Source organism: Saimiri boliviensis, chromosome 10 (genome assembly GCF_048565385.1).
Source record: "Saimiri boliviensis isolate mSaiBol1 chromosome 10, mSaiBol1.pri, whole genome shotgun sequence".
Lineage (NCBI taxonomy): Eukaryota > Metazoa > Chordata > Mammalia > Primates > Cebidae > Saimiri > Saimiri boliviensis.
This window is the reverse complement of record NC_133458.1, coordinates 84,070,708-84,085,561: the sequence shown is the minus strand read 5'-3', so window position 1 is coordinate 84,085,561 and position 14,854 is coordinate 84,070,708. Positions and strand designations below refer to the sequence as shown.

Sequence of the window (14,854 nt, the reverse complement as noted above, 5' to 3'; positions counted from 1 at the left end):
TATTGAGTAAATGTTTTGTTACTGTATTATAACATTTAGTAAAACACTAAGGCAAATCTGTGGTAGAATTGTCAGATACTTTGTAACTTTTAAAATGTTTCCCTAAATCATTTGGTATTACTACCATTTCCTTGTTACAGTCTAGAGCTTTAAACAAAAAGAAATTTATCCTAGAGCTTGAAGGAAGTGTTAAAAATAATGTTCATTATACAGCAGAGTTTCCAAATGTGACAAAACTCTTCCTTGGTTTGAAAGTTTTTAGTATTCACATTTGTAATGCTTGTGTAAATGTTTAAACACTAGTAAAAAAGATTTTTTCTTTATTCCATGTCTGGAATAAATGCTTTTCCAAATAAGAGAAATCTCTTATCACATGTTAATATAAACCAGAATAGTCTCTGAATCAAAAAAAGGGTCATACTTGAGGTCAGTGACTTGGAGTATTTTATTGTTCCTGTAAATCTATTTAATTCATACTTTTAAGTAGTGGGACCATGTAGGCAAATTTTAGTGAATATCTGCATTTTAAAAGTAGCTTAAGATTGTAAACTATGTCACGATAGTTTATTCCAACATACTAAACAAAGGAGATATTTAATGTGCTTGGTGTTGTATACATTTGCCATAGGTAGCTTGGTAGGTAAATTATAAGCATTTCTGTTAGTGCCATTATGGTTGTGTTTGATTAACTATCACAGTAAAATTGAAGTTTTCAAGTTTTGTCTTAGTGTTAAAAAACACCTTTGCTTGCAAGGAGTTTAAGAACCATAACTTAAAGAGCACTTTGCAAATTGTGCTTATTTCAATATAGCATTAATGAACATGTTTTGAAATCACAGTTCTTTTTTAAGTAATCAGTTCTTACATTTCTAAATCAAATGTAGTTTTGTAAATATTATTTTACCAATTGTAACTTTATAGTTTACTTGATATTTACTTGTGTACTATAACTGTAACTAATAGTTTTATCATATGTAACAAAAATAGTATTTACAAATTGCGTATTTTAAATGAGATGAAAAGACATTTTTTCCACAAAGCCTTTTAACAACTTTTGGATTGCATAGTTTGAGATGCTAACATGTTTAAAGAGATAAATACATTTAGCATTTTAAATGTTAACGTTACAAGGGAAGGTTACCATTATTAATAACGCATTGTTTAAAAAAGTGGATTGTGTTACCTATGCTGGCTTATAAACAGAAGAAGTTATAGTAGGTGATATAAATTTGGTAGAATATTCCATTTCCTCTGAGTCTTCTTTCACATAAAAATGTTGAAGTAAATGTTGTACTATTTCTATTAAAATGTTTTCTTGAGCACGTAAAAAGAAGTGCATTCTTTTTTTCCCCCTAAAGTATTTTCATTCACAGTGTGTCCCGACAGAGATGTAGAGCAGGTATTAGCCCCGTTTTACCATTGGGAAACTGAAATCCGAGAAAGTAGTTGATATGGCTAAAGTCTCTTAAGGTATTTGTAGTAGAGCATGGACTAGATCTCATTTAATTTGATGTCCTTGCCATTTGAGTTGACCAGGGAAGTCTTGTGGATTATCTGTAGAAAATCTCTGTAATTCTGTCTCTATAGAATTATCACATTTTGCTTCTACTAACAATCAGTTTTTAGTAGATATATTTTTTCCCTTCTTAGAATGCAGTTGCCTTAAGTGACTTTGTGTCATATGAATGGTTGCATTTAAGTCATTTAGATGACTTTTTTAGTAATAATAATATTATGTTAGGACTCAAAAGCTCATTCACATTCTATTATTTTTAAAGTGTGAAATATATCTGAATTATGTAACATGAATATGTGACGTGTGAATAATGTAAATACATGAAATATGTCTAAATTATATGTGTTTGGTGTCCTGAAGACCACTCCCAGGCTCAGTGATTTGCTAAGAAAACTCACAGGGCCCACTATAGACTTACGGCTAGAATTTCTTAACCATGAAAGGTTATAAAGCCAAATCAGCAAGACAACATGTGTAAAATGTTGCCACCAGGAAAACTCATTGGAGACTAAATGTACAGGTTTTCTATTGGAGGCAGATTACGTTGCACATACCAAAATTTCAGACTCCCAGAAGGAAAGCAGGTGTTCAGCATAAACAATTCTTGTATAGATAGTTTAGGTATAGTAAACCACTCTTACTGGTTAAGGAATGCTGGGAATCTTCCCTAAATTTAAGTTTCCAGATTCCGGAATCAGTCTTGTCTAAGCAGAGCAGTTGTAGGCTGCCATGTTAACTCTGCAGTCTGCTTTCATTGTATGAATGTGTTCCTTTTTATGTATTTGTATATGTATGTATATGTGGCAAAAACATTTTTGAAGTTTAGACCCAAAGGCTGTAGTTACAAAAGATTCATTTTGAGTCAATAGGAATTTGTTTATGGAATTGCTTTTGAAAATTAATCGTTTAAAATCTATCATAGTCTATGGATTCACCTCATTTAATAAATAATTAGAATAATAGCTAAGATTTGTTACATTAGGCAGTTTTCTAAATGTCTTCTATGTCTTATTTAATCTTCACATAATTCTGTAACTTAGGTGGTATTCTCATTTTATAGATAAGGATTCTGAATTAAATTTAAAAATTATTTCTAAATTAACAAAAATATTAAGTTAAAAAATACAGAGCTGGTTCTGGTATATTTCAACATAAATGTTAAGAATATGTCTATTTATTTTTATCTAGATTTTCTTGCCATATAAGGACCACAGTTGAAAAGTAACAAGTTAGAGTAGATGGACAAGCAATTAAGGATGAAATAATCTAATAGATTGTTTATTACTAAATTATTTTGTTTTATTGTTTCCTAATCTTTGCTTTTTTTCTATTAGCCTAAATAGAAAAGATTATTGTGTATGGAGTGGATGGAGGGATAGAAATAATATATAATTTACATGCATGTAAATGAGTAATTGTAATGCATATATGATGTAGAAATCTTTGACACTTTTTTTCCTATAAAATTTTAAAAATTTGTATCCTGATTTTTTTTTTTCTCAGTCTTTAGATGACCTTTCAAATGTGTCTTCTGATGACTCAGTACAACTTCATGCCTACATTTCAGACACTGGTAAGAGACTTTGAAGTATAATTATTGCATTAAAACTATTTATTATCCATAAATTACTTTTCACATTTATTTTTACTAACCATGTTTTTTGTTCTGTAGTCATATATTTTTTTTTTTTTACTTTTCTTCTGAAGCATGTTCTTCATTAAATTCTATGATATTTATGTGCTTATATATTTGGGTATTTGATCTCTCTAAGATTGTCACTATCAACATTTGAAAATGCTTAAATTCTAAGTGTTTTACCATTTCTAATAAATTCTGAAACCATTCTTTTCCTCTTTGATGCTTGGGTCTGGCTGATAATTGTCTGTATAATTCTCATTAAATTTTTTCTGGAGCGATCTTAGTTCAGGCTTAGTTTTCATACATACAAAGTCAGGCTAAATAACTGTAGTAAATGAAGCCCCCCCATTATAGGAGTTCACAGAACTTCAAGAAGTGCTTGAATGGAGTGAGAAGTCTCTAAAACTTTATGCTTATTCAGCATACATGGAGAATTGTTAGTAAACCCAGGAAAAGTTATCAGTTTTCATCAATGCCATTAAGTTATTAGATAATACTAATGAGTATTAAATAATGACAATTTTCTTATCTGACCTCTCACTGTTCTTAGAATACAAGAGTGTGTTTGTTTGTCATATATACTGAAGTGTAAACATACTAAGGTATATGCCTTGATTCAATTTTATGCTTAGATTTTAGCCACTGAAGAGATTTTTATAGTATAGTATAGTTTAGAAGACATTAATTTACATCTTTTAAAAATATATCTTTGTTTCCTTTTTCTTCTCACTGGAACTGAAGTCTCAATTGACATTTGTTCACCCCAGATTTCTGGAATAAAACAAGTATTTATTAACTTCTTAAAATGTATGGAAGCACTGTGCTAGGCAATTTTAAGAAATTATTAGGCCGGGCATGGTGGCTCAAGTCTGTAATCCCAGCACTTTGGGAGGCCGAGGCGGGTGCATCATGAGGTCAAGAGATCGAGACCATCCTGGTCAACATGGTGAAACCCTGTCTCTTCTGAAAATACAAAAAAATTAGCTGGGCATGGTGGCACGTGCCTGTAATCCCAGCTATTCAGGAGGCTGAGGCAGGAGAATTGCCTGAACCCAGGAGGCGGAGGTTGCGGTGAGCCGAGATCGTGCCATTGCACTCCAGCCTGGGTAACAAGAGCGAAACTCTGTCTCAAAAAAAAAAAAAAAAAAAAAAGAAACTATTTCTGCCTGACAAACACATAGAAAAACTGAAGAGGCAGCATAGTGGTGAGTAGTACAACTTTTTGACTGAATTCCTTGGGCGCAGACCCCAGCTCTGCCAATTAATAGTTGGATGAGACATTTAAAATTAAGGTCTAGTTTAAAAAAAAAAATAGCTGGGTAAACCTGAGTAAGTTCTCTCTTTGTATCTCAATTTCCTTATCTGTAGGATGGGATGGCAATAATAACAATACTACGTAACTCATAAGGTTGTTATGGAACTAATTAATTACATTGGTAATTATGCATAACAGGCATCATATTTGATTGTTGGTTCAATAAATATCTTACCAACTGGACTTCAGAGTCTCTTTGGTTCTAGATCCTGTGTCTTTAACATCTTTGTTTCAAAAAGTAGGACCTTATAGACTAGTCCAGTGCTACTGAAAGAATGGTCCGAGGAAGCAGTACACACACAAGAGTGGTAGTCTAGTATGTTTATTGCCTCCTTCATTGAGAAGTCTTGCTTTAAAAAGTATTGGCTAACTTAAACAGTATGATTAGTAATAAAGTTGATTTACATTCTGGTGCTATTTTTTTTTTACGGAATAAGAATTATTAGCAGATAGTTTGCAGATCACCTGCTATGAGTAACATTGGCCTAATTAACAAAAACAAACCCTTCTTGATAAATCACCATCTTCGCAAAACCAGTATCTGTAACCCACCTTATCTTCCTTTAAGTCAAATTACCTTGATGTCTTCTGCATTTCTTTTATAATTACCTCATTATTCTTCCTATGGTGCATGCACCCTGGGTGATCTTCCAAGCCTATGGATTTTTGACAAATCCTGATTATTCTTTTTTAGAATGCTTTCTTATATTTCTTCTCATTTTTTGTTCCCTGCCATTCTCCTTGTTCTTATTAATTTTTAATTTGTGATGGTTAGCTGCCTAGTTGGCCTCTGCTTTCTATTTTCCTTTCTCAATCCTATCTTGGACACACCTGATAAAAACCATTCCCTTGTTGCCATGCTAACTCCATTGAGAAGTGGTGGTTCTCTAACATGATTAAAAAGTGTTGTGCTGTTTGATTTGTATCAGTCTCTGAGAGAAAGATAACTAGACAAGATGAACAGTGAATAGTAGTGCTACTTACAGAGCAAGGTGTCCAAAGTGTATTTCTAGGCATACATTTTGTCAGTTTAGAAACAGTAATATTACATAGAAAGGGAATGAAAGACAATTTTGAAAAGAAAATGCAAATCTTAGTAAAATTTTTATGAAAGTTTGGGAAGAGTTTCTGTCCAACTACTCTTGCCAATAGGGAGTTCTAACTTATATGCTATTAATTTACCAAGAAGCTGTACTGAACTTCTTCTGCCGAGTTATACACAAAATAGCAAAATATTTAGCCCCAAAACTTGACCACTTTTATTCACAATTATGAATCAGTGTAATCTATTATTTATAAGATCAGTTTTAGACTTCTGGTTAGTATAGTAGTCTGAACTGCTATGGGAAATCCTGCCTTCCACACATAGAAAGGCTGAAAACAGTATTACAAGAAGAGCAGAAAAGGGAAATCTACAGATGCCATAGACCATGAGGAAAAATAAATTTAGGGAAGTGAAGGGATGTTAAAGCAAGGGGCTCATATAGCATAAAGACCAGGTCTTGATTTTGGTAGGTAGCACTTTCATGTCCTCTGGTTTAGAAGAGGCAGGATGGGCCAAGGCTGTGGGAAGCTGGAATAAAGTTCTTCACATAAATCCTAATGTCACAAAAGGCAACTTGATGTCAAAGAGGAACTAGGAAAACTTAGCCTACCTTCAGCAGAAAGAACAAGAAATGTCAAGATCATGATTGGAAATGGTGTCTGTCACCCACAAAAAATTGAAAGCCCAGCTTGTATCCCATCATGGGTGTGTCTGGACTTAGCTGTTCTCAAGTGATTATGTATCACAAAATTTCATGCTAGAGAGTTAGTATTAAAATTATTTCTGAATCACTGAAACCAGCAGTTAGCGTGGTGACACTTGACACTGTTCAATATGAATGTTTCCTTAGCCCAGGGCACTTAGAACACCCAGGGAGAAATAAAACCAGTTGGAAATGAGCTTACAGAAAGCAATTAATAGCAACAGAAAGAAATAGGAACCACAATAAGAGAAAGCCAACAGAACCAGCAGATAATTTGCATCCTGTGAACTTGGAGATACCAGTCTTAATAGATTGGGTCATAAGTATGTTAAAAATATTCCTAGAAAGAAATCCTACGACAAGAATAAACACTATGAAAACCAAATAAAATTCTAGAGATAAAAAAATACATTGACTGAAATTAAGATCAGAGGATAGATTAAGAAATACACCAGATACAGATAAGAAGAGACTCAGCTTTTGGAGACTAGATTTTAGAGTGCAGAAAGAGAAAGAAATGGAACATCAGAAAGACAAGTTAAAGAAAAGTATTTGAAGTGTATATCCTTACTTAAGATTAGTACAAAATGGGGACGAGCTTTGATTTTAAAGATTACCTGACTTGCTTGGTATGTGGCAAATTAATAGGAAAATGCTTTGAAAAAAAAAAATGCCCAGAATAAACTGTACTTGTGAACTATTTAACATTGTCAAAGAAAAATAAAATTGCCAGAAGATAAATCTTATCCTGTGGCTGTTGCTGTTTAGTTGTAAAGATTTTAATTGTAATACAACTGAAGAGTGAAGGCTAGTACAAAATCGTATTTATTTTTTTCTATATTAAATTTAAGAAATTCTAATTTTACACTCTGAGTTACGTTAGATGTAGTAATGTAATGATGTAGTGATGTGGTAACAGAAAGCTCTTTGGAAGGGAGAATCGTAATAGATACTGCTTTGTGGTTGATAGTGTCACACTAAACTTAGTTTATTTTGTGTTATAGCCATTATATATAATACCTTATGGATGTGAGCATGGAGGATGGGAATCTTTCCTTTGGGGACATCCTTTTGTCTCAGTCTGTCATTTCAGATTCTTCTTCATTTCATATTATCTTTTTTGTTTTCTTCGTCTTCCTCCTTTTTTGTGTCTTTTGTTCCTCTTCATTTTGTTTTAAATGACTAGTATATGCTGACTATGACCCATATGCTGTGGCAGGCGTTTGTAATGATCATGGCAAGACATATGCATTATATGCCATCACCGTACACCGGCGTAACCTAAACAGTGAGGAAATGTGGAAAACCTATCGTCGTTATAGTGACTTCCATGACTTCCACATGAGAATCACTGAACAGGTAATCAAGTTTTAAAAACGTGTGCATTTTATGTTGTTTCTTGATTTGATTTTGATTACAAATAATTCTGAGGATGCTCAGATATTAATTTTTAAAAAGGTAAGAATATTTGGTATAATCACCATAAATCTTAGAATTAATCTGAGCATTTAGGTAATAAATGTTGAACACTTTATCAGTCCTAACCATTGTGGACTAATGACAAAATATCAAGGGTAAAAATATCTTGGAAAATTAAAGTGAATACATGTTTCTGATTTTAAAATGTGTGCGTGTGTGTATTGCGCTTTTCAGAGTTTTTTGGGCTTAGTTTCAAAGTAGGGATAGGGATTACTGTAGGACATTTTGTGCTTTTGTTTTTTAAGGCATAATTTAAACCTAGAGGTTAGTTTAAATGGCAGCTTCATCTAGCAGTGTAATGGTGAAGTGAATCCTTGATACATCACTGAAGTTATTTTGAATCACAACCTAAAATAAATTTAATATTAACCAAATCATATTTTCAATTCTTACTAATAAAACCCTCTTGTTTTATAGAAGTAATTTAAAAGGACTCTTAAAGATAAAAAATCTAAAGAAATTATTTCCCTGTCCTATTTTTTAATTAAGTATTTTCTCAACTTAAAAAAATAAAAGATCTTTGATGAATTGGAATAAATGGAAATTTATTTTAACTCAGAAGTCCTCGATTCATTCAGGGTTTTAAGGTATACAACTGCTACTAAACCAGTAATAGTTAAAAGTGACAGCTGATTGGGTGAACTAAAGCTTTGCAATGACATGGTACTACTTAAGAAATCAGAAAATATCTTTTTTAACTTGGTAGTGGAAAATCTACAGTTGGCACCATGATAATCTTATTAAAATATCTTGTGGATAGAGTGAGATAAACTATTAATAGCTTTAAAGTAATGAAAAACAGGTTAATGTTGACTTCTGAAGCGTCTATTAAAAGGACTTTTTTATTAGTAAGAAAATTAAATTAATAACTTTGGACATACCTATTCTTCTGTTGTTAGGTTAAATATAACCTTTCTTCATGTTTAGCTTGATTTGTTTGCAGAGATTAATTTTGTGCCCCACATTGAAGAAATAATTGCTTTACTTTTAAAAATATTACCTGTTTGAGGACAGGGCACAGTGGTTCACACCTGTAATCCAGCAGTTTGGGAGGCGGAGGCAGGCAGATCATGAGGTCAGGAGTTCAAGAACAGCCTGGCCAACATGGTGAAACCCTATCTCTACTAAAAATACAAAAAATTAGCTGGACATAGTGACAGGCACCTGTAATTCCAGCTACTCAGGAGGCCGAGGCAGGAGAATTGCTTGAACCTGGGAGGCGGAGGTTGCCTTGAGTTGAGATCACATCATTGCACTTCAACCTGGGTGACAGAGTGAGATTCCATCTCAAAAAAAAAAAAAAAAAAAAAAAAAAAAATTACCTGTTTGATATTGTTCTAAAAGCATATAGCTCATATATCTTTTTTATTCTCATCCTTATACTTTATCCAAACATGATAATTTAAAAAATAATTTGAACTGGTAAGAGTAGTTTTATTTATTTGCAGGTTAATTTACTTGCAAATTAAAGAGAGTTTAGTGTAATATGAAATATTCTTTGAGTAAATAGTTGTAATTTTCTTTCTAGTTAAGAGGAATAATCATTCCCTAACTTAAATGTTCTGGACTGTAACTATAGGCATTATGTTTATATATTGACAAATGTGAATGAAGAACATACCTTTTAAGAAAACTGTAAGAGGATGGTTCATACAGAAATTTCCCCTTTCAGTTCAGCACCAAAAGTTACATGAAATTGATACAGCACAATTCTTTTTCAAACAGCTCAGTGCAAGTGAAATGGATGTGTTTTGACTTGGTGTTTCTGTGTGTGTGTTTGTGTGTGTGTGTGTGTGTGTGTGTGTGTTTCTTATAAAGTCACAGTAGTTGTGATTACCTAAGTATTTAAATTGCTCACAGAACTTAAGAAATTAAAAACTCCTCTTTTAAATGAAAATTAGGTTTCAGTAAAATATTATCTGTAAATAAGACTTAGGGTGTTTGCCTTTTAGCTTAGCCTTATCTATATTTTTAAAACTCAAATCCCTAATAAAATAATGGAAGAAAAATGTAACAACTTGTAATTCAGCAGTGGGTCACAGTACAGCCAGTTAACATGAACAAATAGTAACTGCATAGAACTTTTAAAGTAAAATTATTTTAAAAGAAGTTTCATTTTGTTTATGTACTTTCATGATCTGACATTTTTCCAAGGCCGGGGTGCAGTGGTTCATGCCTGTAATCCCAGCATTTTGGGAGGCTGAGGTGGGCAGATTGTTTGAGCTCAGGAGTTTGAGACTAGCTAAGAAAACATGGCCAAACCTTGTCTCTACAAAAAATACAAAAATGTAGCTGGACATGTTGGTGCCTGTCTGTAGTACCAGCTATTCTGGAGGCTGCGGTGGGAGGATCACTTGAGCCTGGGAGGTGGAGGTTGCAGTTAGCCGAGATCCCCCCACAGCACTCCAGCCTGGGTGACAGAGTGAGACCCTGTTCTGTAAATAAATAAATACATGCATGCATGCATGCATGCATACATACATACATATATACATACATAACAAGCTAAATGTATGAGCTATCATTTATTTTCTTTAAAAATTTGAATAATCTTATTTGACATTTTATGAAGATGTATAAGGATTAAAACAAAGTAATTAAAATGTTAAATGACATTCTGTTGGAAATTGCCTGAACTGCTCATTCTTTGATTTAACAAATATTTATTAAGTTTTTCCTATGTGTCAGGTACTTTTCTTGGTGCTAGCAATATAACATGGAAAAAGACAAACCAAGTCTTTGGCTCTAAGAACTTGTAGTGTAGTCGCTATTGTGCATTTCTGTTTTATTTGGTGAAATCTACGTAGGTATAGGTAAACTACTAATGATTTAAATGTTAATTAGCTATTCATTAAGGTAACTGAGTAAAAATGTGCACCTATGTTAAACAAATCTTGAATTCTTTTAATACAAAATTTCAAATATGTTCTTTAAATTTTCCATCAGTATTTTAGGAATCTAAAGTTGGTGTGTTTAATGTAGAAAAGTAAGATCTTTGATTTCAGAATATCCATGATTTATTTATGTGTAGTATTTGAATTCTTTGTAAACATTAAAATCCTCTTACAATTTATTTTAGTTCTTTTTGGTGAATTTCTAATTTTGTTTATGTGCCTTTAAAAAACAGTTTCGTGAATTTTTGGCAGAGGAAATTATATTACTATTCAGGGAATGGGCAATTTTTTGCTTGTTCTTCAAAATAATCTTTCAAATAGCAAGTTTGTGATGAATTAATACAGAGTATACACTTTTGCATATTCTCCCTTGCTTTTATAGTTTGAGAAAATTGTTAGTAATTTATGTTTCTTTTCCAGACAGACAACTTAAGAAGGAATATGTTTTAGTCATTTAGGCTTTAGGAAAAAACACTGTTATTTTTTTTTTTATTAGTAGCAAGGTTTAATGTTTTAAAGCTTATGAAATAAATTGCTATTTTATTGGGTACTGTCGTATTTCCTTGGTATATTAGTTTGGTAGGGCTGCCCTAATAAAATACCACCAACTAGGTGAACCAAAACAACAGAAATTGATTTTCTTACAGTTCCAGAGACTAGAAATCAAAGATCAAGGTATTGACAAATTTGGTTTGCCATGAGGCCTCCCTTCTTGGCTTGTAGATGGCAGGGTTCTTGCCATGTCCGTACATGGCCATTTCCTTATGTGCATGCATTCCTGTTATCTCTTAGCGCGTCCAAATTTTCTTTTCTGATAGGATACCGGTCACGTTGGTTTGGGGCCTACCCTAAGGGGCTCATTTAAACTTAATCATCTCTTTGTCTGAATTCAGTCATAATCTGAGGTACTGATAGGCCTTCAACATGAATTTGAGGAAATACAGTACAGGCCCACAAGACTTGGTAATGCCAGAAAAAATATATATATTTTCTAAAATTGAGCGAGTAGTTTAATATAATGTGGATAGGTCATATTGGAGGAAATGTCTCTTAGGACACCTTGGAAAAGTAAATTTGCTCCCCAAATTTTTTTTTGACATGTGATATTCAGGAGGACCCATTTCTAATACTTTCGTGAATCACCGAATTTGGTAATACTGCTGTAGTATAATGTTTTCTATGTAAATTGCCTTTACCCTTTTTTGGTTTTCCTGCCAATTCGGGAACAAAAAAACCACTTTTTAGCTTTCATGTATAACGTATAATGAACTTCTTCAAATTTTAGCTCTAAGCAGCCGTTAGATTTGTCGTTACTTTAACAATGTATCACAGTCTTCCAGTTTGGGGATGAATATTATCCTAATACTTTTTATTTATCTTTAATCTCTCCACCAAGAATTAGTTTTCCTTACAGAGACGTTGTTGTTTTGAACAAATACTGTTTTGAAAAGTTTGTTTCACTTTAGGATAGGTATCAAATGGGAAAAATGGTGAGGCTCTTTGAAATTTCAGGTACTAGGCTGTTGATCACGTACAGTCACTAGTTAAATAACTGCTTTTACACTATTTTAGCAGCTAGCATGGTTAAAAATCTGTGTTTTAGCAAGGTATTATAGATTACTGTGATGGACCTTTGAAGGTGCATCCAAATGTTAAGTCTGTTAAGTACTAGACTTATGGTATACACATTTACTTTGTGTTTGTGATTTTACAAAGGTAAAATTGTTCTTAATTTTTTTTTGATAGTGTAATCTATGAGTTTATGTTTAATGGGGTTGATGGGGCAAAGGTATCAGTATTTATTATAATTGTGTATGTACAGGATTATAATTAGCTACTATCTGTATTTTGAAATTTGCCTTTTTATTTGCTGGTACTTTATTCACTGGTCCAAGGCTTATTAAGGAAAATATTTTTTCAAAACCTTTTATTTTGAAAATTTTGAACAATCTTAACATGAGGGAGACTATTATATGAAACCCTATTGGTCAGTATCCATCTTCATTTATGTGAGTCTGTCATTCTTGATTTAAAATACTTTTTAAATAAATAATAATAGAACTGTGTTTTGAGAATATTTGGACAATGTTTTTTATTTTCTGATTTTGCTTACTATATTGCAAAATTATCTTTTGAAGATGTTTTTAATTTGTAGAGAAATCTTCAGTTTGGAAATTCTTTTGTCTCTATAAAACGTGCTACTAAATGTATTTTGTCTTACAGTTTGAAAGTCTGTCAAGCATATTGAAGCTTCCTGGAAAAAAGACTTTTAATAATATGGATAGAGATTTTTTAGAAAAGAGAAAAAAGGATCTAAATGCATATTTGCAGGTAAGTTCATGCTTACTATTATCCACATATTTTCATTTAATATAGCACACAGGTATAGCAGAATGTTTTTACTGTGATTGCAGGATAGCAACCACTTTTGTGCAGCATGTCAAATGTGACATGCGATCTGCTTAGTAATTTATAAACATTATTTCTGTGTTTAATGATTAACTTAGAAGTTTTCTAGACACTTAGTGTTAGGGATTTTGCCTGTTTGTGTTTAGATAAATGCAAATGCCTCTCTTCTCCTGGCTTAAAGCTAAGTTGGACATCACTTTTATGACCTAGGTCAAATGTTTGATTTTTTTAAAGTGCTTATTTTATAATTCCATTAATATCTGCATCAGTTATCTACAAGATTCTTAAGAAAAAAATCTTTTATCATAAAGGTATCTTTTAAATGTCATGGTATTACATACTTCTTAGCTAATAATATGTCAAAACTTGTTCCACTGAAGGAACTAAGCTAGAATGTTGTTTGCTATATTAGCAGTTGTGAAAGCAGTAGTTTGTTAAGGACTTTCATATAACACTTGAATGTTTTTGTTTGGATTATTTTATGTACTTTATTTCATATTATTTTTGTTTGGATTATTTTTTGTATTTTATTTCATACTATTTTGTTTGTCTTGAAACAGAGTCTTGCTCTGTCACCCATGCTGGAGTACAGTGGTGCAGTCATAGCTCACTGCAGCTTTGAACTGCCTTCAAGGGATCCTCCTGCTTCAGCCTCCTGAGAAGCTAGGACTACAGATGCATGCCACTGTGCCTGGCTAATTTTTTAAATTTTTTATAGAGATGGGGTCTTGCTTTGTTGCCCAGGCTGGTCTTGTATTCCTGGCTCGAGCAATTATCCCACCTCAACCTCCTAAAGTCCTAGGGTTAGAGGCATGAGCCACCTTGCCCAGCTTATTTAATGTTAACTCCAGAATTGTTATGCAAATAACAACAGTTTTCTAACCTGGATCTTCTTAGTATAAGCTATAATATCTGAAAATAGAATAGTAAATATATTTGGACAACTTTCACCTTAGATACACTGAAAGTCAAAATAGATGAGGTAAAGATAATATACACCAGACTGTTAATTGTCGTAAAATTATTGGTGACTTTGTCTTAACTGTGTAATTGGATTTTTAAAAATATAAATCAATATTTTTAACTATACATTTTTCATGAGCTAAAATTATAAACAGTAGTTAATCTCTAGCATCCTGTTAGTTTAAGATAATCTTTTTTTTTCCTGTTAGCTACTATTAGCTCCTGAAATGATGAAGGCATCCCCAGCTTTAGCGCACTATGTGTATGATTTCCTTGAGAACAAAGCCTACAGTAAAGGAAAAGGGGATTTTGCTCGCAAGGTAAGTAAGCAGAAAATTAAATTGGGTTTCTTTTTAGGTCTGTTTTCCTAAAAGAAAATAACTTTAGTATGTGTGTTTTAAAACTAGAAATTTTGTTAAGTTCTCCTCAGCATGTTTATCACTATTGATAGGAACATAAACATATAAACTTCTGTGTTCACATGTTGTTTATAATTCAGCAGACGCGTGAAAGGAAGAAAAAAACAATTTGAAATGGTACATTAAGAAAAGTTTGCCTGAGACAAGTCACAAGCTTTTCATTATCTGTAGAGGGAAATGTTTCATGCTGAGAGAAAATGTTGTTTATTTGGAATAATGATAAAAATATTAAATAGGATATGTTCTGAAAGTATGCCTCTTGAGAAAAATCTTTATATATGAAATATTTTAAATAATTTAAAATAGGATTTAAGACCCATACTTGGAATAAAATGGTAAGGTAAGACAGTAAATAAGTGTTTAAATTAGGTAGGATAGCTTAGGGGGTAAGAGCACAAGCTTTGAAATCAGGCAGTCTTTTGGTTCAAATTCCTGCTCTGCTATTTACTAGCTGTGACTTTGAGCATGTTAC

General features: G+C 32.5%; 1 protein-coding gene across 3 annotated transcripts in view; it reads left to right on the top strand.

The window, feature by feature from the left end:
* The window catches only part of SNX13 (sorting nexin 13), a 131,978-nt gene that overhangs the window by 102,729 nt on the left and 14,395 nt on the right, over positions 1-14,854 (top strand). For 2 of the 3 annotated variants that reach the window (XM_010349340.3, XM_074379570.1), the window contains 4 exons: positions 3,020-3,089; positions 7,405-7,577; positions 12,815-12,922; positions 14,173-14,283. In XM_010349340.3, the coding sequence (XP_010347642.1) occupies positions 3,020-3,089; positions 7,405-7,577; positions 12,815-12,922; positions 14,173-14,283 (462 nt within the window). The remainder of the gene's footprint in view (positions 1-3,019; positions 3,090-7,404; positions 7,578-12,814; positions 12,923-14,172; positions 14,284-14,854) is intronic. The other variant, XM_003938679.4, reaches the window with a different exon arrangement.